The sequence below is a fragment of the Monocercomonoides exilis genome (genome assembly GCF_001643675.1).
Source record: "Monocercomonoides exilis strain PA203 chromosome Unknown scaffold1-2713096, whole genome shotgun sequence".
Lineage (NCBI taxonomy): Eukaryota > Preaxostyla > Oxymonadida > Polymastigidae > Monocercomonoides > Monocercomonoides exilis.
This window is the reverse complement of record NW_027150546.1, coordinates 1,340,064-1,362,051: the sequence shown is the minus strand read 5'-3', so window position 1 is coordinate 1,362,051 and position 21,988 is coordinate 1,340,064. Positions and strand designations below refer to the sequence as shown.

The window sequence follows — 21,988 nt, the reverse complement described above, 5'->3', positions numbered from 1 at the left end:
TTTATCTTTAAATCAAAATGAACAATAGAAAACCCACATTGTGTAGATTTTTTGAGTATATTTTAGTGAAAAAGATATTAAACAATACCTGAAAATATTCATTTCAATGGATAACCTGTTTCAAATAGGTGGGAAATGGTGTAAGAAAAGCCTCCTGTTGAAATTCTATAAGTTGCATGTTATGCACTAAAAATAATTCTAATTCGAAGAGCAATAATTCATTTTCAAAAAATAAATAAAACAAATTCGAAATTCATTAAAATAAAAATTTCAATTTATCTTAAGGATGGATTTCAGAAAATTCCAAGTTATTTTTCTCCCACACAAATATTATATGGGTGATTATTTTTGAAAACATAACTTTATTCGGAGTGTTTATTTTTCGAAGGTTGTTTGTTACCGGGAAGAGATTTTGCATAAAAATGTAAAAAATTATCAGAAATATATCTAAGACAAATGTTTTATCTGAATCAAAAACGATGATATCTTTAATAATCCATTTCTCTTTTCAGTGTTATTTTAATGATATTCAAGGGAAATTTTGGAACCGAAATATTCGAGTGAAAAAATATGATTTCAAAAATAATCTCCCATATCTCAAAGAAAATTGTTTTATAATTGAAATTACAAATTAATCAGTTTTTTGAAGTTTTTTTCAATATCAAAAAACATTACTCGAATGATAAATTAATTGCAAATATATCATTCATTTGAATAACCTGAAGGAAATACAGTCAAAACCGGATATTATCACGTCGAATATTATCACTTTCGTATTTTGTCACATTTTTCGATGCACCGACATTTCAGACCTATATTTCATTCATTTTCAATCGCATATAATCACAGGTGAGAAAACATTTAATCACATTTTGTTTCATTATGGGTGGATTTTTCATTGAAAAATCGATTTTTTGATCAGAATTTTCAATTTTTCGCTTTTTCAAAAATGTGCTCATATAAGTCAGAATTATGTGTATTTATGATAATAATTGTTGTTGATGCTGAAAAACGAGTGTTTGTTAAGAATTTCCAAGAATAAAAAAATCGACTCAAAATTTATTATTTTAAAAATTAATATAAATTTTTTTCTGTGTTGAGCATTATCGTGTATAATCACAATCGGATATAGTTACAAAAAGTTGTGCAAAAACCGATGTGATTATATCCGGTTCAGACTGCAGTAAATTTTCAATCATGTTTATCAAATAATAAAAGACAAGTATTTTTTTCCAATAATTTTTAAGTTTCTTTGGTGAAATTTTGAAAACCATCAACTATTTACATGAAAATGAATTCATTTTCTTTTTAAATTGACTTTTATTAAACTATTTTCAATCAAAATGAATGATTTTTTCTTATTTGAGAATTCATTATTTTTCTTATATTGATAAACAAAGTGTTCTGATGAGATAATAATGAAAAGAATTTCAACGTCAAAACTAAAGTTATTCGTTCCACAAACTATAAATTATCTTTCAGAACTCGAATTATTCTTTATCCAAATCGAATTAATAAATAACGAAATTGAATTATTATTTTTCAAAAATGAATGATAATTATTTGAAGAAGAATGATTTTTGGTGTATGAGATAAAAAAAATAGTCACTTAATTGTGTAAATATTTTTGAATGCATATTTTTTCCATTAAATATTTCGGTCTGAGTCTTCTCTTTAATGCAGATTAATCGATCCTAAAAAATTATTACTGCTCAAAATTTTGCTTTTTTTTCTTATATGGGACAAAATATTTGACTTCAGGCATTATCATTGAAAAAATTAGCACTTCAGATAAACTTGTTGTGAACAATAAATTTCAACAAAATTAGTTCATTTTTTGAAACACGTTAGAGATCACAAAACTATATGTTTTGATTTCAACGATACCTGTTAACAGATATGAAAATCAAATTTATTTTGATATGTGATAAAGTTTAATAATGTTTTAAATGAAACGATTTTTTCATGCTTTGTGCATAAAAAGCTTGAAAGTCCATATTTTCCCCCATATGTTTTCGAATATCGTTTTTTCAAACAATTACAGTTTGCGCAAAAAAGACCGGACATCGCAAAAAAATCCGGACAAGATTGAATCTCAATAACCGCAAGAGGAATAATTCTGACAATTTTCCTCAAAATACATTTCATTAATGCAAACTCATGTGACATACAATACTTTCAAAATAGCCTCATTTGTGCTCAGAGAAAATAATTTTTATTTTCCCGGAGAAACTCAAAATCCAATATCTCTGAGATTTTGAAATTTTTTTTCTCAGAGCACAAATGAAGCTGTTTTGAAAGTCTTGAATGAAAGATGAACTTGTGTTGATGAGATATATTTTGATGAAAATTGATAGAATTATTCCTCTTACAGTTATTGAGAAATCGATCTTGTCCGGTTTATTTTGCGCAAACTGCATAATGCTTTTTTTTCTTCAAAAGAATAATTCCTCTTCCAAGAAACAAAATTTTGGAATAATTAACACTCCAAAAAAGTTATGATTACAAAAATAATCACTCAATGAAATTAAAGGTTCTTTGCAAAAAAAAAAAAAAAAAAAAAAAAAAAAAAAAAATCAAAAATAAAAATAAAAATAAAATAAAATAAAATAAAATAAAATAAAATAAAATAAAATAAAATAAAGATGTTTTTATAAATAATTAAAGAATTGAAACAAAAAAAAAAATAATTTTGCATGATTCAAAAACCAATGGATAAAAATTGACAGAAAATGAAAGTTGGAAAAAAAACGAGCGAGACAAATAATCATAATTAAATAAAAACTCTCAAGATCTTCATCAAAAGCATTAATTGTGACGAAAAATATTTCCATGAACATTTAATGAATATGCAGACTGACACAATATCTTCTTTGTATTTTTTTTTTTTTTTTTTTTTTTTTTTGTGACGGACGAGGCAAAAAATGATTTGTCAGGTCAGACAGGCTTAATAAATTTATTGTTTACATCAATATTTGAAATTTCAAAGTCGAGAGAAAGAATTTTTTATGAATTCTTAAAAAATATTGGCATTTTTGATCTAGTTTTCATATACAAACATTGTTTTTTGAAGAGTTAAATGGAGAGCTGGACATCGGAGGAGAGAAAACACGCTCGTGAGATTAGCTACTATCACGGTAAATCGGAATATACCTGAGTTTTTTTTGATGAAGGATAAAATCTATAATATTTATTTTTATATATTTTTCGTTAAAAATTATGAATGTAGAAAATACAAGCTCATGTCGTGCATTAAAAAGGAAAATTTTTGTAGAAAAATTTAGAAGGAATAAAAGGCTACAAGATTTGCAAGAGCTTCGAAACTCTGAGCATTCAAAGTCTTTCACATATTCCGTGGAATTAAATGATTTCAACTTCGAGCAACAATTATCTGATTTGCATGCGTTATGTTCACATTCTATCATTTCACAAAATGATAAAATAACTGCTTGTAGAATAATTTCAAAGCTTGGATATGAATATCCTGATAAAGTTTCTATCCTTATTTCTAGGGGTTATGTCCAAATAATTAACGATGTTATTATGACATCACATCCACTTATTCATAGCGAAGCTATTTCGGCGCTGGTCCCAATTTTGCTTCGTAACTCTTCAAGCAGGAAATTATTATTGGCTGATGGATTTTTAAAGAGATTGCGCCTGGACATAGCTCGTGTTGTTGGATCAGCAGACAACGATGGGAAAATCAATAACGAATGTGAAGCATTAACATGGCTTATGGCTTCTTTTTCACAAGAAGAATTATTTAATGATGATTCTCAAATAGTGATTTCATTTTTAAAAAGTGCGCTTCAATGGCAAATAGAAATGAACGAACGGGGAATCGTTATTGTTGAGGTGATCTGCTTTTCACTCGAATCATTAATACGTTCAGAAGCCACTCTGAATCTGATATTTTGTGATGAAGTTTTACAAAGGTTAATTGAACTATTTTCGTTTGCATCCCTTTTTTATTCAAAACGACAACTGAGCAAAAATTTTTTGTGGTTTTAATTTTTTGTTAATGTTATGTTACATAATTATTAAAACGATTAGAGTCGGCAATTATTCTCTCGTGGAGGCATCATTAAGAGTGGTCGGAACAATGATCTATTGGGGAAATGAAGTTCATACCGAGAAAATTTTGGCAGCAGAGGCACTTCAAAATATCCGTCCTTTGATCTCTTCGACTCGCACTCATCCGCCTCCATCTTCTTTGATTTGCACGGCTCTTCGAATCCTCTCGAACATTGCATGCGGATCCGTCCATCATGCAAATGCTTTGTTTGAGTCAAATTTGATACCTTGGGTGATATGCCTGCTTTTATCAGAGATCGAAGAGGAGCAGAAGGAAGCATTCTACGTGATTGAAAGCGTTGCAGAAAAAGGAGCCGATCTTTTGAAGCAATTGGGAGCATGGAACGTTGTTGGCGGAGTATGCCAGCTGATCGAGAAGCTGAAGACAAAGGCACTTGAAGAAGACGAAAAAGCAGAAAAGCACAAAATGTACCGTTCACATCAAAAAGATTCTGATGCAGATATTCGCTTTCAATGTTCCAGAATTGGCGATGAAGATTCCGATGAAGAGAATGAAAATTGCAGTGAAGAAGAGGAGCCTGTCGATGAAGGATATGCCAATCTGGTTCTTCGCTGCCTGCAATTTCTTTTAAAAATGATACAGCTTGGAGATCAACAACAAATGAAAGACAGCATAATATCAGAAGAAGTGATGGGAAAAGAACCGCTGAATTTTGTTGAACACTCCGCTGCTGATTGCGATATGGGTGTGGAATTACCTTCAGAGGAGAACATTACTTCAGATGAAGTCAAAGGAAGTGAGAATATTTATGCAACGCAATTTGAGGATGAGAATGGAATTGAAATTCTTCACGAATTGGAACAAATGCGGAATCAGCAAGTCCACAAAATTGTTTTCACATTGCAAAAATTCTTTGCGACGGAGAAAGATATTACTTGAAAATTTATCTTAAGAAAGAAAATTCAACAACGGATAACAGCGAAGATTTGAAATTAATTTTCTACAATAATTAGATCAAATTTAGATTTAAATTGAGAAGGAAGATTTATCTTTTATCAATTTAATGATGATTAAATGATAATATTTTGTGAAATTTTATTTAATTTTTTTCATAATATGATCTTGTCCAATTATATTTTTCTGTGAAATGACAATATCAAATAATGAAGAAAAAGAACTTATTCAAGTTCTGGATTCTTTTTCCTCAGCTGCAGAATCGTTAACGCAAAAACTTAAATCGGTCAAATGGTATATTAGATTATAGAAAGATATTATTACTCGAATCATCTGATTTTTTAATATTTACACAATTTTCAATTCTTAAAGTGATCCAGAAGGGATTGGCAAGGGACTGCAATTTTTAGATGCTAAAAATGTTCTTCTGTCAGAATATTTAACATTGGTCGCTGCATATTTTAACGTGAAAGTTGAAGGAGAAGATTTAACTGATTATCGAGATGATATCTTACTTCCTCTTGCAGAAAATCGAGTTTACATTGAAAAACTGGATACGCTTGATACTAAATATGAGCATCAAATTGAAAAACTTCTCAAAGTTGCAACACTTGGAAGACCAAGCTCAACTGGAGCTTCTCTCTTAAAATATAAGCCAAGGCCGCAAATGATAATTTCAAAAATTCCTACCAGCGAAGGTATGCTTTAATCATAGTCTGATGTATGGAATTAGTTTTTATGAAACTTCATATTTTTAGATAACACAGAAGAGAACGATACTTCATCAGCATTATATGAGCCGCCAAAAATTAGGCCGGTTGATCTTTCTGAGAAAAAAGGTTTATTTTTTTATTCATTTTTATTTTTATTTTATACTTTGTTTTGCAATTTTTTTTTCAACATTTAAATAATAGATAAGAAGCAGAGAAAAGATGATTTCATGACAAACAGAATGGCAAAGAGTAAAGTAGTTGAAGAATTTAGAAACGAACTTGAAGATGTCCGTCTCAACTTTATTTGATATAACAACATTCATTTTTTAAAAACACAAACTTGAACTTTTATATGATGTTTTTTAGAGGCCAGGCATTGTTCAGTCATCTTCTGAGCAAATACTTAGCCTTTTAAGCCCTGCTGAGCGTGCGCGAATGGAAGAAAGAGAGCAGTTTGAGGAAGAATCATTTACTCGTGTTACCCTCTCGAAGAAAGAAAAAAAAGTTTTATTACACTTTTTGACATACAATGCTTCATCTGTGCTTTTTTTTCTGCAAATTAATTTTAATAGAAAATGGATGCTCTTTCGTCGACTTTGTCATCGTCTTCGTCTGTCCACTTTCCCACCATGGAGAAGCAGCTTGAGCGCCTTCTTAGCGATGTTGGAGAAGTTGACACCCTTTTGGATTCGACCATCGGAAGAGGAAAAAAGAGAAGAAGCGAAAGCGATTATGCTGCATCTTCAGGAAAGAAAAGCAGAGATTATTCTTTTGGAACGGAAGGAGATGAGGAGGAAGAAGGAAGCGAACAAGGAGATTTAGATTTTGGAGGAGATAGAGAAGATATGGACCAGTCAGATTTTGGATCTGAAGACGAGGAAATGAATAGCTCTGACTACTTCAAGAAGCCAGGTGCTGGCGGAGCGAAAAAGAAAGGCGTTGGCATCTTCGATGAAGAAGGGCCGTACGAACTGCCTTCAGAAGACGATGAAAACGAAGATGAAGGCAGAAAATCGCGCCATTCTCGTTCAAATGAAAGAGACAGATATCAATCTTCGGTATTTCGTTGTTTTTTTTTTCTTTTATCATATTGTTTATATGAATGGCTTATTGATGTTATTACTCTTGAAATTTTATTGTTTTGTTCGCGCAGAATCGGCACGTTGAGAGAGTGATGATTGACGAAGGAGGGTCAGAGGAGAGCGAGATTGAAGATGACATTCAGCCTGGCTACAGAAGTGGTCATAAGGGTAGCAGAAGAGATGACGGAAGCAAGAAAAGAATTGGGCAAATGAAGCAATCAAAGGAAAGAAGAAAAGAGCGAAGAAAGGAAAGACGAATGGGAGGAAGAAGGAACGCAGCTGGAGAACACCCGGGCATGAGAGGGCAATCAGGCGGAAGAGGAAGAGGAAGTGGAAGAGGAAGTGGAAGAGGAGGTGGAAGAGGAGGAAGAGGGGGAGGAAGAGGGGGAGGTAGAGGAGGGAAAAGCAGAAAATCCCCATTGTCGGAACTTGGCGTGAAATGGGGGAGATAATGCAACTTTATTCTTTGTCGAAAAATAGCCGTTTCATTAAACATGCAATGACACATTCTAAATCATTTCACCTCATTTTCATTTCACTAAATATTTTCAGTCTGAATTTTTTTTGTGATGCTTTTGTGTTGTTGTGGAGTGTTTGTGATATGGTGACATGAAAACAGTTGACTTGGGAACTTTCATTTCATCCTTTGAAAGTGAGTGAAAGAATGAAAGAAAACAGGCTTTTCAGTTGCATCTCTTCGTTTGCACCATCAAGCAGCGCTTTTTCTGTTTGTGCTGTTTGAAATCCAATTTGAGCCTTCTGTGCATCAGAAATTGAAGTATTTTTAATGATTTCCTCAATTGTCTGTTGGATTTGTTATTTATTCATAAATAGTAAGTATTAAAAAATTGTGAAAAATTTCTCTTCATTAAGTAAAAAAAATGAACGCTTCATCAAACCTGTTCCAGCACCTGCTGAGCAGAATACCCTTTTCTCTTTATTGTATTTAGAATTGATGTCAGATGGTCATATGAATGATCTTCGATTACACATCCAATCAATTCATCAATAATCTCTTGTGGAACGATCTTTCATTGTTAAAAAAAGCACACATATAAAAGTATGATTAATGAATAAGAAAAGAACAAAAAGAATACCCCAGCCATGTCCATTATACCGTCAATTGTAATATCGTCTCTGTAGAGTCGATGAGCAGAATGAAGAAGTGTAATTGCACGACGAAGATCTCCCTTGCTAAGCTCATTCAATCTTATCAATTCCTTCATATTATCAATAAATGAAATAATGAAATGAATTGAAATAAAAGCAAATTACTTTTTTTAAAAAAAGTGAAGAAAGATAATTCAAACTTCATCTCCACATTTCACTCCTTCAGTATTGCAAATGTGCTTCAATCTTTCCAGTGATATCTCTTTCGGCAATGGGAAAAATCGAGATTTGGCGCATCGAGAAGCCAGTGGATCAATAATTCTTTAATAGTTTGTAAAAAAATGCAAACATTGAAGTTTATAAAAAAGTACGAAATACAATACTTTGAAACATAATTACAGATTAAGCAAAATCGAGTTACTCGAGTGTGAACTTCAATCACTCGACGAAGCGCATTTTGAGCGTCTGTCGTTAATGAATCTGCTTCATCAAGAATAATTAATTTGAATGGTGGGCAGGGAAATGGATATCCTTCTGGCTTTGCAGAAATGGATTGCTGAGCAAATCTTTTGACTTTTTCTCGAATTGCATCAATTCCTCTTTCATCGGATGCATTTAACTCCATTACTCGTTGTCTAAACATTTCAGGGCTAAAAATATTACATGCAAACATTCGAATGAACATAGCATGAAAAGAGTATTTTGTAAAAAAATGAATGAAATTTCAAAACCCAAAAAGATCATGGGCCAATGCAAGAATAACTGAAGTTTTTCCTGTTCCAGGCGGACCATAAAACAGCAGATGCGGAAGCTATCGTAAGGCAAACAATTAAATTGTAGATTATCATTTCTATAAGAGCAAACTGTTCCAGCTTCAATAAACTTATGCAGTGAAGCAACAAGAACATCTTGCGACACAACATCCTTTAAGGATTTTGGCCTGAATTTTTCAACCCATGGAACAAGGACATGACGCCTGCTCCTAAATTCTGTCATGGAAATTCTAGGAAAAAGTTTAAGTGATAATTTCAAAAAATAATTATTCTTCAATAGATTTTTTTAATTTTGTAAATATTTTTTTCATTCAACAAATTGGATATGTTTTGATTTTGAAACGAAGAAAAAATTAAGATTTTCTGGAAATGATCAAATACCCCATATATACTCACCCGAAAGTTTGTGTGTTTTTGTCATTTTTTTTGATACAAAGACATGCAGGGGTTTGATGATGAAAGAGACGATGACTTCGACAATGATTTTACTATAGGTGCTGGGCCACCTCCTCAATATGATCAACAACTTCATTATGACGAAGAGGAACCTGTTGAAGATAATGATGAACAAGAAGATGAAGCAAACGCTACAAGAAATGAAGAAGATCAAGATAATGAAGACAATGAAGGAAGCGAAGAAGAATCCAATTTACATGATACTCAAAAAGGGGAACATTGTGTGCTTTCTCAATTATTTTTTAAAATTCGATTATATGAATTTTTTCATTTGTTAAAGCCGATATGGATCAAACAAAAGAGTATGCATTTTTTTAACAATGCTGTTTATATATTTATAAACAAATAAATTAAAATACTGAAATAAAATAAAAAATTTTTTAGGTCTTTTACTGGGTTGCAAGATGGAGATATTAGCATGACTATGGATAACAAACGCTTGGATGCACTTGGGATGACTCAAGACTCTGAAGTTGAGCAAATCAGCGAAGATGGAGAAGAACCAGAAATAATGAGTGTTTTCCCTTCAGAAAATGAATTCCAACAGCTACAACTTTCCCCAGAAATGCATTCAATGTTTTCAACAATCTTCCAATTTCAAGTTCAAACTCTAGCGCTTCCAACACCTCTCCAACCATTTATGCCCAAATTTGAGCCTGCAATCGGAGATCCTGATAACTTCACAAAAGTTCAAAGGCCAGACAGTGGCAAAGATCTTATTGGGCTTGTTGTTCTTGATGAACCCGGACCGGTTCAATCGAATCCATCCATTTTGGAGATGCAGCTTCGTAATGCCACAACTTTAAGTAAAGGCAAAGCTCCTGCACATGTGAGAACTGTCGATCCGAATGAAAAGGGAGCTCTTGTTTGTTTTTTTCTGTTATTTGTGTGGCTATAATAGCAAAATGCGAATGCTTCTATTTTGTTATTCTCCTCTTTTGATCTGCTATTTTCATATATTTTCATCATTGTTTTCCTATTGCAGGGCCTGCAATCGTGGATTCAATCAATTGAAGAGTTTCATCGAAGCAAGCCTTCTCCTTCTGTCAGCTACAAAGGTCCAATGCCTTCGATTGAGACGTTGATGCAAATTTGGCCATCGTCTTTCGAATCGTCTCTTAGACAGGTTTTTCTTTTCTTTTCTTTGCGCAAGAAACAAACTTGAGTTCATTCTATTTATTTATTTATTTATTTATTTATTTTGACAACTGTTTCATATCATTTCTGCAATGCCAGCTCCCTCTTCCACGTATAAGTGATCTTGACATTCCGCTCCGTGAGTACATTCCGATTGTGTGCTCTCTGTTAGACATTCCTGTTCACGAAGACGACCTCAGCAAGTCTCTTCACGTGCTGTTCACTCTCTTCCACGAGTTTCGGCAGAACCCTCACTTCAGACTGCTCCAGGTGAATGACGTCTTTCCGTCTGCACAGAACAGCAGCGCTGGTCTTTCTTCGACCCTTTCTTCATCAACCACTCCTTCTTCTGCCTCTTCTCCGGGTTCTGCGTCTGCTTCTGCCTCTTCCTCTTCGTCTTCCTCTGCTTCTGGAAAGCTCAACTTATCTGGATTAAGGCAATCATCTACGCCATCACCAACTCAACCTGGATCTCGAGTACGTGCTTGATCTTATTTTGCACACACAAGCACAATTGATTTTCCACATCTTCACATTTGATTTCGATTTGCTTTTTGATGTTTCATCTGCTTTTCACATTTCTTCATTTCACTTTTATTTATTCCAAGATTTTCTCAAAGCAACATTCATTCTATTTTTTGGAAACTTTTACATAATTGTCATTTTAACTTCAAAATTATACGAATACATTCGAATTGTTGAATCCAATCAAGAAAGGAAAGAAATAAAGAAAGAAAAGAAAAAGCAAATTGATTTTGGATGCACTGTTTGAACTCAATTCAACTTAACAATTATTATTGGCCTTTCATTTCTCAAAAAGATTCCATCTTTGCTCGTGCGAACAACAAAAATATGAGCACTCAATTGTGTTTTGTTAGAAATTTTTGAGTGTGCTAATACCCGGATAATTTTTTTATGAAGACCAATAGAATATTTGATCGTTACTCATCAAAAAATTCAAAAAATGAAGAAAATATTTTTCTTGGATTTTTCTCACATGAAAGGATAAATCCAACTCATAATAATTTATAAAAATTTAAGTTAAAACATAATCTCAATTCAAAGAAAATTCATAAAACTCTTTCACGTATTAAGCTCAAAAATCTGTACAGATAAAAGTTTTGTTGACTCTCAATATTGGTATCACTTTCATTGATCCAAAAACAAAAGGAAATACAGTAACAGTTTTTCCTTTAATCAACCCCTATTTAATACACACATGGAGGAGATGGGGCACGTGGGACATATTCGATGGTGTTCGGGTCTTTCTTTTTGGTCTTCTCTTCATGCTTATCCCAAAAAGATGTTTCATCAGTGTCTTTTGAGTAAAAAAAAAAAAGAAAAAAGAAAAACAATCGATTAACAAATGGAAACAACAATTAACAAAACTTGTTTTTGAAGTTGTGTCAGTTGAACTCGTTTTGCTATCCATATGAACAAATTTGTTATAATGGTTACAAAAAACTTGATCATTTGAAAGAAATAATTAATTATGCAATGAAAATTTGACTTTTTTTCAATCAAACGAATTTTGTAAAAAAAAAAAAAACCCATCCAACAATGAAATAAAAATTAAATTGAAGAGATTGAAATGCGAAATGCTTATATTTAGGAAAATAATTGCTTCTTTATCAAATAATCCTTTATTCCTTTTTTTGTTGATTGCCGACACATCCATCTCCAAAACCACCTTCTCCTCCGAAGAACGCCAGATCCACTGCGAGTGTTCGAAATTCCCTCACTGCCTTCTGCGGTATCTTGCTGTTCCCCACCATCTTCCCGACATCGGCTATTCTGTTCCGCATTTCTCCGTATGCCTCAATAGGAATGTCTCTTCGCCTGGCTCCCACTTCAAGCAGCCTCCGCTCGAAAAGCGGCTCAGTCATCCGCCACAGCATCATCAGCATCTTCTGCAGCTCCCTCGTCTCCTCCTCTGTGTGCTTCATGATCGACACGATGATTCCCAGCTTCCCTGCCGCAACGCCAAACACCCCGCAGTCTCTGCACACACTCAGAAAGGCCTGCGGGCCAACGCTGGTTGAGTTGCGGAGGAGGAGCGAGTCGCGGAACATCCTCACCAGCACACGCTCCTCCAGCTTCGGGTCGACCACACGCACCAGCGAGCGGAACTCGTCGTACGAGAGAATGGCATTCGTCAACATCGCATTCGTCACCTGTGCAGCGAGTGCAAAGTCGATCTGCTTTCCTCCCACGCCCCTCCCGCCAAACAACGGCTGCCCTCTCATTCCACTTCTCACCTCACGCAGGAGCATCACCTTGTCGCGGTTGGTTGTGAAGGAGAGGATGTTGGAGAGCTTCGAGGCAACAAGATTGTAGTTTTCCATGTAGATCAGAATAGCATGTTCCAGAATCTCATCCACATTCTCAATACTTTTTATGAAATCACAACAAAAAGGAAGAAAAAAAAGAAAGTTCGAAATTAAACAACACACAGTTGAACAAATCTCCTGGATTTTTGTCTTGATCTTCGTTGTGGCCTCCGCGGGCATTTCTTTTAATGCCTGTGTGGCACACTCCATTGCGCGTATGATACAAATTGTCCAAATCTCATCTGCTGTATTGAGTGTGGGCAGTGCCAGAGCTGAGCCCTTTTCGAGGATAATGGCGAGGAGATAGAAAGTGAAGTCGATCGCACCCGATGGAAGAGGATCAGAAAAAGAATACGGACTCGTCTCGTAACTGTTCAGCTCTGCCGCTATTGCCAATCTGATTGAAGAAGAAGAAGAAGAAAGAAGAAGAAAGAAGACAATAAAAATGAAGAATACGTATGACATATAAATGCATTTGTATAATATAGAAGCACACTTGTTTCTTTCAACATGGTCTCGATATTTGCCGATATCTGTTGAATCTGTTTCTGACAGGTTTGTCGACTCTATCTTGTTGAACTCGTCCAAAAGACTGAACTTTCCCTTCCACTTCGGCTCGCCAGTCAAATCAGCCGTTACATCAAGCGATCCAATCCTTTCTCTCTCAGCCATCTTTCCTCTCTTCCCTCCCGCTCCAAACAATCCACCGTCGTTTTCATCATCATCTTCTTCTTCTTCCTCCTCCTCTTCCTCTTCTGAGTCTTCTCCTCTCTGCTGCATCTGACCACCAGCCTCTTTTGCCTTCTCTCCTTCTTCAATTGCTGGCAATGCTCCTTCTCTCCCTTTTCTCCCTTTTCTCCCTTTTCTCTCCCTTCCTCCCCTCTCACTCCTTCTACTCCTCTCTTTCTTAACATTCACATCTCTTGACAAAAAACCCTCTTCGTCCTGCAGATGGAATGGTGCGAGCATCCCACAAAGTCTCCCAAAGACCCTGACACGTGATGAAGATTGCCCGTATTTGCGGACAGAGCCGATCAAGTCAATCACTCGCATCTCAGCAACATTACGCAGGCCATGCTGGAAGAGATAGTAGTCAAAGACAAACTGGCTGAAGTCAGTTCTCTTTCTAAGCAATGAACAATGAACAATAAAAAAATGAAAAATAGTAAATTAAAAAAAAAAATGAATATGTATTTTAATTCAAATAAAGATTCATGAATAATAATGTTGTGACAGCAAGCCTTGCATTCAGGTCATCTGCTCTGTCAGCTTCCATCTTGTCTGCGTAGACGCAATAAATCTCCTTCCTCAGAAACTGCAGCTCCGTCACTTTTGGGAAGAAGTCCTTCGACACCACAATCAGCGGGTGGAAGGAGACAGGTAGAAACACTTCACTTTCCTCTTCAAATCGTTCCTTCTCTATCTTTTTGACTTTCTCATTTTCCCCTCTTTTTCTGTGCTTGTGACTCTTTTTGTGGTGTTTTCCATGTTTTCCGTGCTTTCCATGTTTCCTCTTGGCAGATGAAGCAGAAGAAGACGCAGGAGTCTACTCAACTGTTTTTGCAGCCCCTTCTAAAGGATAATGGTCCATTGCGTCAAACAGTGCCATCCCATCGTCATCGTCCTCACTGCCACTGTTGCTGTTGTTGACTTTGCTGCCTTCTTCTGTGCCGCCTGTGGGTGTGCCTCAGTTGCTTCTGTCGCTCTCTGATGAATAATCGTCGCCGCTCCCATCTCCTTTAGTCAGAATGTCTGGATGTACTGATGACATTTCAGACTTTTCTGAAGAAGTTGCAGATGAGTCTGTCTCTTCGTTCGGCTGATACAAAACTATAACTGTGCGTAACAGCTTGAGAGTCGACGTTGGCTTCATTTTGAGCTTCTCTTTGTCTTCTGTCTGATTGTCTCCATCTCCATTCCTCGAACTTCTGTGTGAGCCGTGTCTGTGCTTATGTTTGTGCCTGTGTCTTCTTTCCCTTCTCTCTCTCCTCCTCTTCTCTCTCTCCCTCTCCTTCTCCTCATTTTCTGCATCATCATCCTTCTGTGCAAACTCGATAAAGTTCCCTTCGCCAACTGCTCTGACCACATCATTCATCCCCTGGATTGTCACAGTCGGAATCGAAAACGGTCTCTTTGAGTCGCCAAAGATGACCACACACGTCACAGCCGGCGCAGCCGATGCAGCCAGCAGCTGGGCGATGTTAAACAGCTTCTCGAGAAACTGTGTGTAGACAGTGAAGACAGAGATGAGGGTGCCTGGAGGGACAGACGCCACAAGTGCTGCAGCCGTCAAGTCGATGCGCGTGGTGACTGAAAACGAGCTAGAGGCAGCGCGCTACTGAGGAGGCGCAACTTTCTCAGTCAAAGATGCGATGGGTGTGTCGAGCAAAGACATGTTGTCGTTCAGCAGCTGCTCTTTCACGTCGCTGCTTGCAGCAGAAAGAGCTGTCGTGCCCTGTTTGACATCTGATGCTGCTGCATCCTTCCCTGGCTGGAACATCCCTTTCACCAGCTCCACTTTCTGCTTCGCCTGCTGTTGCTCCTCCGACAGCTGGATGAGCGTGTCTGGTGTGCTCAGATCCATCGTTGACACTTCTTTCTCCTTCTCCTTCTCTTTTCCTTCCTCGCTGCCTCCAACTGCTTTCTCTCCATTCCGGTTGCCTCTTCTCCTTCTGAACAACCCAGCGTCGAGGTTGCACTGCACATCTTCGTCTTTCTCTTCCACCAGAATCTGCTGCACTGCAATCGGCAGCGTCGCCAGGTTGATTGTGCGGATCATGCTCAGCGGGTCACCTGAGTTCTGTGCCTGTGAGTTGGATGTGAAGGAGAAAGAAAGAGAGTGTTTCAGAGGGTGAAGTGTTGGGGTGAGTGGGCGGACAGACGAATTGGATGAATTAGAGGAAGATGTGGAAGGCCGGAGAAGAGAAGTGGAATCTGCACTCGGTTTCGCAACTGCCTCTGCTTCTGAACTGGATTTTTGTTCAGCCTCGTTTCCTTTTGCATTTTCATTTGCTTTGTCTGTTTGCTCTGCTGATTTCGCTGTGCCTGAGTTGTTGTTGTCCCGAATGATCTCTTCTTCGTTGACTGAAATGGCGCCAAGCGAAGCAGAAGAAAGTGTTGATGTGAGCGGGCGTGGAGTCTGACTGCTACTTTTGACATTCGCACTTGTTTCAAAAGACACCGAAGATGACGAAGGTGTTCCTGCAAGCGGCTGGCGAGGTTCCATTTCTTTGGAAGCATTGTCAAATTGCTCTGTTTCTGCTGCTTCTGCAGCAGCTGCAGTGATTGCTGTGAACTCGTCGAGATCGACAAACTGGCCGGGAAAGAATGTTGTGTGCAGTTTGATCTTCTCCCCTCCTTCTCCGTCACGCTCTTCCACCGAAAATTCGCAGTCTTATCGTCTCACAATCGCTATCACTCTGCTCCTTCCACCAGCGCCTCGTTTTGCTCCACCTGCTACTGATGCTGCTGCACGCAACATGGTTGTCCCGTCTATTCCAGGTGCTAATTGTCCAACGCGTTGCAGACTGCTCTGTGCAAATCGGTTGACTCCAGCATCGATTGGACCATTGCAACTTCCTCTGCCTGTATCTCTGCTGTTTTTGCGAGAATGGCTGAAAAGCATCGCCTTTTCCTTAAGACTCGAACGATCGCTTTCGTCTATATCTTTTCCTGTTCTGTGCACAAGCTAAGGAGATGCTGTTAGTGAAGAGAGGAGCTTATCCCCAAGCAATCCAACATCATTCGAAAATGGAGATAACACATTTGATGTTTATGTATTTCCTCCGCCTCAAGATGATGAAAAAGAGGAGGAGGAAGACGAAACACCATCCTTTCGAAGGAAATTATCGAATTAACTCTTGGCTTTTCATCAAAAGGATTGTTGACACAAATTTTTTCCCTCATGAAAAACATCAATCGAGTTGCTTTAATATCATTTCTTTCGAATTTTGATATTTCAGTCTTCTGACAAAATTTTTTCAAAACTGTTTTTTCCCAAAGAAAAATCATTATGACAACTCTTTGGGGCAAAAGGTTCCTTTAAGTGTACCTAAAAAATTAAAAATATGCTTCATGAAAAGGCTAAATGTTTTAGAGTGAACTTTCATAAACACTCTTTGGTGTTGACTATATGTTTTATTTATCATTTTTCTTTTTTAGGGTTTTCGTTCTCAAAAACAACTGTCCCCTAATCGAAATTTTAAATGATTTTTTGTGAAATTAATTAAATAACAATTAAAAGATATTTTTAGGTTTTTAAATTTGAATTTTATTGCTATTTGCAATTGTTTGGGTTGAAAATAACTCTGTTTAAGTATTTTTATGAAGTTTGAAAAAAGTCTCGTTAAATTTAAGATTTGAATAAAAAACCATTCAATCATTTTGAGTTTTGATCAATTGGTTATTATTTGCCTATCGTGTTTATAATATCTTAACATTGCATTTTTTAGCTATTTATTCATGGATTTAACGAAAAAATCGTGTACCCTTAAAGTAGCATCTTGCCCTCTTTCGAAAATACATTATTCACCTAATCATCATTAACTTATATTTCTTTTCAATGATCAAACAAAATGATCTCTGGTAAACCTTTTAATCTTTCGTATTTGCTCTTTTAAAAAAAAATATGTATAATGCTGAAAAGAAATACTTAATTGATTATTTCGAAATGAAATGCAATTTTATTGAAGTGCAATTATCATGAAAAACGATGATATCGACTTTTGAAATATAAAACAATTCAGAACAATTACTTGTGGACAATTTGCTCTTCCTTTTCTTTTAGTGCAAGCTCGCTTTCTTTCCCGCACATCTCGATGACTTTCTCGCACTCTTTTTTTGTCATAATTCGCCATGCAGCATCTTCGCTCTTGCTGACCATCAGAAGCGGCAGAACATTGCTCAATGAAAGCCACTCATGCTCTTTCTGCGCAATTTCTTGATTTGTCGATGTAACTTTTCTTTCGTCTGTTTCAGTTGAAGTTGATGAAGTGCCTTGTTCTTGTAATATGCGATCGGTGAATAGACTTCGCGTTTTAAAAGAGATGTGATGAAGAAGTGAAAGAAGTTGCGGAATAACAACAGAGCGGATAGCTGTGATAGTTTCTCTGCGAGCAATTTGATGGTCATGAATAATAAACAAGTTGCTATTTGATGAATTAAAGGATGATTTCGAATAACTGAGATCATCAACGTCTTTAGGAGGATGTTCGTATTCGATAACTTTGATCCACCGGCTGCACTCTCCCAGAAGTCCCCCATCTTCTATCTTAAGCACTTGCACTATTCCCTTCATCAGTTCAGCAGAAGCTGTCTTCACATCGTCTTCTGCCTTCAGCAGCTGCTCGAAGATCTGTTGGCATGCCTCGTCATCTAACAGAATCTGCGTCAGATCTTTCACAGACACAGACTGTGGCGACAAACGTGCAGCTTGCTGGATTTCTGTGAGCATCGCAATGAAATGTGCAGCAGGCTGCAGGATATCATCCGCCGGGTGGAGGATGGCTGAATACTTCTCAAACAAGTCTTTGCCTTCCTTCGAAAATGCAGCGTCTATCCTTTTAACAGATAAAGAACACAAATTGCGATAGTCCTTTTCTGCCTGGAGATACTTCGCGTGAGTGTCAATAAGATGTACCAGCCATCTGATCGATCGAGCTTCTGTGATTGCGTGGTGCCCCACCACAAATCCGACTTTCAGTTCAGAAGATGTTGCCGGCTCATCTGCAAATACATCGATAGCTGTGAAGCCATTGCCAATAACAACAGGATACATGTCAGGTCGTATACGCGAGCGCAGATACATCGAGCTATGAGGATGATGTTGCTTTGGTATTCTTTCTGTGGAAGGTGAAGATGGTGTGAGCGAAAGTCTTTCCATTTCCTGAACTGGAGAGGAAAGAGGAGATGGAATATCCATATCAGTTTCCGTTTCGTTCTCTTTTCCCTTTAGCTGCTTTGCCTTCCCGTCGTTCCAGAATTCGGCCTGCTCGTCCACAATCTGTGCCACCTTCTCTCCCATCTGAAGATGCTCTCTTTCAACAGCCTCCAGAATTGATGGCGGCACCATCCGAGAGTAAATCTCTTTCACCAAATCCAAATAAGAAATTGGTTCATCTGAAGTATCGTTGGCACCGAAAATTATGCTTCCGCTTTCGCAAATACCGTCTTCAATAAGAACTGCTTTTTCCACAAACTCTAATCCAAGCATAAGACGCGCAACATGATTGGCTTCTATAAGCAAAATGTCCAAAGTTGACGGAAGTGCAGAAGCCCACTGCAAAGCATCAACGCAGGTTGCTAGCGATGTTAGAGTTAATAAACGCTTCTGATTAAAAGGTAAAGGAGATCCAGATGAACGCATTTGAGACTTCTCTTTGAAGATGCCTGAACACAGCGAATTTCCTATTGCATCTTTCAAGTCACTGTTTTTAAAAAGCCTGTCTGTTGTTTCACCAACATCAAAGCTTTCGTCCCACTGCCCCATTTCTCTGCTAATTATCATCCTGATTGTCCAAAAGGCAACAGCAGATGTGTTGATATTCTCGTCGGCACAGCTGTGCATCGCAAACTGAAGATCAGCCATTGACAAGTTCTGGAAAAGGTCATCATCGCCCAATGTTGTAATCTTCATTGCCTGCTTCCTCTGCGCAAGAAAACGCCGCTGCTGCGTGGCTGAACAAGGAGAAAGAGGAAGAGAAGAGAAGAAGCGACTGACTGAAAACATGCCCAGCTGCTGCGGAAGCAGAGAAGAATAGAAGACAATAAGACGAATGAGCTGCTTCAACGGTGAAAGAGTTGTATCGTCTGGACCAGAAGATGAGTCAGATGGATTTGCATTCAAGCATTTTGGATGGAGGATTTCAGCAATGGCAGAGCAGGAAAGGCACAGATGGAGCAGTGAAGAAGAAAGCAGAGTGCAGTAGCCGTAGTTGAGCGAAACAACATCCACTGACGCTGGTGTTGGACATTGCTCGCCAGACAGAGATAAAGCGAAGTGAAGGGCAAACCTGAGAAGAGAAAGAGAAGTGGAGAGAAGCGAAGGAAGCGGAGATGGCTCGCTCTGCAGCTGAGGCAATGGGACAATACCTCGAAGAAACTTTTGGAAAGATGATGGATTAAATTCATTGGCATTCTTATTCGTGTCAAAATATTCATTTTGTTCAAAGCTTGCAAGATGTGTTTTTGTGATCTTTGAACTGCACATGCCTTCGTGGCAGTCTGTTGATGAATTCTGTGATAAAAGAAGCTGTAAGTTGCATGGTATGGCGACTTGCGACCATCGCTCGATCTTTAGTGCATCTTCAATGAGCAAGCGGTCATTCAGCATCAGCGCCATAAGCAAGCGATTGAACGATCCAACGTGCGGCTCGAGAGAAGCAGAAGAGCGTCCAGACGGATCACTCATTGCTTCTTCGTTGCGCACAGAAATAACTGATTCTGCATAGTCTGTAAATGCTGTCAAATACATTGGAGAATAAATAGTTCTTTGTATTTTCTTATTTGAAAGTGATGGAGAAGAACGAGACGATAATTGTGATATCCTAATCTCTTTCTGTTTAATTTGTGCGTCCTCTTCTACAATCTGTGTTTCTGGCGCATCCTCCAGCCATTTTGCAGTCCATTCATCAATCTCTTTCTGACTCAGTCCACATCGCAGTGATAAAGAATAAACAAATGCTCTTATCATTATCTCGTTAAACGATGGAAGCATTCCAGAGGCTAGAGAAGATGAAAGAAAGCCCCAAACTGTATGCTCCTCTTCAGATGCAAGCTCTGTTGCTTCAAGATCAACAAGTGGCGAGCTTGATGCATCCGACAAACATCTCCTACCTTCCATTATTTTTGTGCCTTCATCGACAAATTCATCGTTCGCCGAGCTCAACTGTTCGCCTTCAGCAGTATCAGCTTTGTCGCTTTCTGTGGAATCTCCGTCCCACCAGCCAGAAACGTCAGAATCAAGCGTGGCATCTGCTTCTTCCCAGCTAGTCCATTCACCTTTCCGTGTTTTTGAATTGCCATCTTGGTTAAAAGGTTTATTTTTATAGAGCTCTTTGTTCCCTTGTCTTCCTTTACCCTCAATCTCCTCCTCCATTTTGTTTGATCTCTCAGAGTTTTCTTCTTCCTCAGCCTTTCTGGTGCCTGTTCCCTTTGTAAGGATCCAATCCTCGATCCTCCACATCAGCACACGCAAGAACGCCCAAACACCGTCAGCAAATGTCCGCAGCACTGGAGATGCAAGGGATAAGTGCCTCGAAAGAAGCGAATACAGCGCTATCTCATTCTCCAGTTTTGCATGCGGAAGTCCAAATGGCTCAAAGATCTTTGCCTCACCATTGATGAAAGAGCTGTCTTTTTGACAATGTTCTTCTTTATCTTCTTCATTTGATGAGCAAGATGCCTCAACGCATTGAAGAAAGCAAGTATCCTCTGCTGCGTTGTCAGATACAGGAAGTTTATTGATTGCGAATGCCAAATCAAAACATTTTTTTGAAAATGCCTCGAGATTCGTAGTAAAAAATGAATCATCTGTATAGCATGACTCTGGTATCTCACTTTCTTGAGAAATGTCTGTGGTCGAAGGAGACTGCTCCACAATTCTGTCACCGCAAAGCGTGGCACCTCTCCAATTTTGGCCAGCTGCAATACAACATTCAACCATCTTTAGTCTACTTTGTCCAGATCGTAGAAGAACATAAAGGGAATGACTCAATTGTTCGTCTTGATCAACTTCAGCTTCTGCAAAGGAAGCTGTTTCAGCATACATCTGCTCCATCCAATTCAATATAAGATCTAGCTTGCGAACAATATCACAGGATGTGTGTATGTAATGCAATCTAGCTTGATGAGGAAGATGATTAAGAGGAGGAAAATGAAATTGATCAATTGAAATGTCGATTGGATTTGCTGAAATAGCTTTCATCCATTTCCAAATCATAACTTCATTCTGAATAACTGCAAATTCTTCAACGCTCAAATGTCGATGTCCTTGCATTCTTTTTTTTTAAAAAAAAAAATGAATATTATTTTTTTTTACAAAATTTTTAAAGCACAAACCGTGACGATGCCAATGACTCATACATGAAATATAATAACTGAAATGGGTTAACTGTATCTTCATAAATCTCTTCTTCCGATTTTAAATTACTGATCTGCATTCTTAACGAACTTATCAATGAATCCATATCACTCTGAATTGGATTTATCTTTTCAGAAGAATCTTGAAGCTGCAATCTTCTTGATGCATCAGAAAATGCAACGGCATCTCCACTTTTCAGATAAGCATTTGTCAGCTTATTCTCAAGATCTTTTCTTACGATTTCTTGTTCGTCAAGAAGAGATTTTGCTTGACTCTCTCTTTCTAGTTTATTATTAATTTTATCGTTTTCAATGT

General features: G+C 37.4%; 7 protein-coding genes across 7 annotated transcripts; 3 read left to right on the top strand and 4 right to left on the bottom strand.

Moving 5' to 3' along the window:
• Positions 1-3,543: 3,543 nt before the first annotated feature.
• On the top strand, positions 3,544-4,978 carry MONOS_2709 (uncharacterized protein; the record flags this gene model as incomplete). The annotated part of the gene is made up of 2 exons (XM_067872649.1): positions 3,544-3,956; positions 4,057-4,978. 2 exons carry the CDS (start codon positions 3,544-3,546, stop codon positions 4,976-4,978), a joined length of 1,335 nt encoding a protein of 444 aa, XP_067736365.1.
• Positions 4,979-5,009: 31 nt separating this feature from the next.
• MONOS_2710 (putative Neuroguidin) lies at positions 5,010-7,480 on the top strand. Its single transcript, XM_067872651.1, has 7 exons — positions 5,010-5,287; positions 5,366-5,691; positions 5,752-5,832; positions 5,908-5,993; positions 6,073-6,210; positions 6,279-6,764; positions 6,860-7,480. The coding sequence occupies exons 1-7, from the start codon at positions 5,187-5,189 to the stop codon at positions 7,238-7,240; spliced, it is 1,599 nt and encodes a 532-aa protein (XP_067736364.1). The 5' UTR covers positions 5,010-5,186; the 3' UTR covers positions 7,241-7,480.
• On the bottom strand, positions 7,428-8,894 carry MONOS_2711 (Replication factor C subunit 4, RFC4; the record flags this gene model as incomplete). The annotated part of the gene is made up of 7 exons (XM_067872652.1): positions 7,428-7,592; positions 7,688-7,816; positions 7,886-8,008; positions 8,099-8,219; positions 8,282-8,548; positions 8,630-8,709; positions 8,763-8,894. The coding sequence occupies 7 exons, from the start codon at positions 8,892-8,894 to the stop codon at positions 7,428-7,430; spliced, it is 1,017 nt and encodes a 338-aa protein (XP_067736363.1).
• A 172-nt stretch (positions 8,895-9,066) lies between these two features.
• MONOS_2712 (putative Intraflagellar transport protein 46) lies at positions 9,067-10,888 on the top strand. The gene is made up of 5 exons (XM_067872653.1): positions 9,067-9,348; positions 9,408-9,429; positions 9,512-9,992; positions 10,113-10,253; positions 10,364-10,888. Exons 1-5 carry the CDS (start codon positions 9,111-9,113, stop codon positions 10,751-10,753), a joined length of 1,272 nt encoding a protein of 423 aa, XP_067736362.1. The 5' UTR covers positions 9,067-9,110; the 3' UTR covers positions 10,754-10,888.
• A 1,019-nt stretch (positions 10,889-11,907) lies between these two features.
• On the bottom strand, positions 11,908-13,870 carry MONOS_2713 (uncharacterized protein; the record flags this gene model as incomplete). The annotated part of the gene is made up of 3 exons (XM_067872654.1): positions 11,908-12,991; positions 13,091-13,720; positions 13,836-13,870. 3 exons carry the CDS (start codon positions 13,868-13,870, stop codon positions 11,908-11,910), a joined length of 1,749 nt encoding a protein of 582 aa, XP_067736361.1.
• A 411-nt stretch (positions 13,871-14,281) lies between these two features.
• Positions 14,282-16,219, bottom strand: MONOS_2714 (uncharacterized protein; the record flags this gene model as incomplete). The annotated part of the gene is made up of 3 exons (XM_067872655.1): positions 14,282-14,815; positions 14,948-15,907; positions 16,001-16,219. 3 exons carry the CDS (start codon positions 16,217-16,219, stop codon positions 14,282-14,284), a joined length of 1,713 nt encoding a protein of 570 aa, XP_067736360.1.
• Positions 16,220-17,235: 1,016 nt separating this feature from the next.
• On the bottom strand, positions 17,236-21,677 carry MONOS_2715 (uncharacterized protein; the record flags this gene model as incomplete). The annotated part of the gene is made up of 2 exons (XM_067872656.1): positions 17,236-21,590; positions 21,652-21,677. 2 exons carry the CDS (start codon positions 21,675-21,677, stop codon positions 17,345-17,347), a joined length of 4,272 nt encoding a protein of 1,423 aa, XP_067736359.1. The 3' UTR covers positions 17,236-17,344.
• Between the last annotated feature and the right edge of the window lie 311 nt (positions 21,678-21,988).

What these genes read in the sequence shown, in the direction of transcription:
- MONOS_2710 (XM_067872651.1), top strand. Translation starts at nt 5,187, where the DNA reads ATGACAATATCAAATAATGAAGAAAAAGAACTTATTCAAGTTCTGGAT. An exon ending in AAAAATTCCTACCAGCGAAG is followed by an intron (nt 5,692 to 5,751) that starts GTATGCTTTAAT and finishes TCATATTTTTAG; the next exon opens with ATAACACAGAAGAGAACGAT. An exon ending in GAGACAGATATCAATCTTCG is followed by an intron (nt 6,765 to 6,859) that starts GTATTTCGTTGT and finishes TTGTTCGCGCAG; the next exon opens with AATCGGCACGTTGAGAGAGT.
- MONOS_2712 (XM_067872653.1), top strand. Translation starts at nt 9,111, where the DNA reads ATGCAGGGGTTTGATGATGAAAGAGACGATGACTTCGACAATGATTTT. An exon ending in GATATGGATCAAACAAAAGA is followed by an intron (nt 9,430 to 9,511) that starts GTATGCATTTTT and finishes AAAATTTTTTAG; the next exon opens with GTCTTTTACTGGGTTGCAAG. An exon ending in CGAATGAAAAGGGAGCTCTT is followed by an intron (nt 9,993 to 10,112) that starts GTTTGTTTTTTT and finishes TTCCTATTGCAG; the next exon opens with GGCCTGCAATCGTGGATTCA.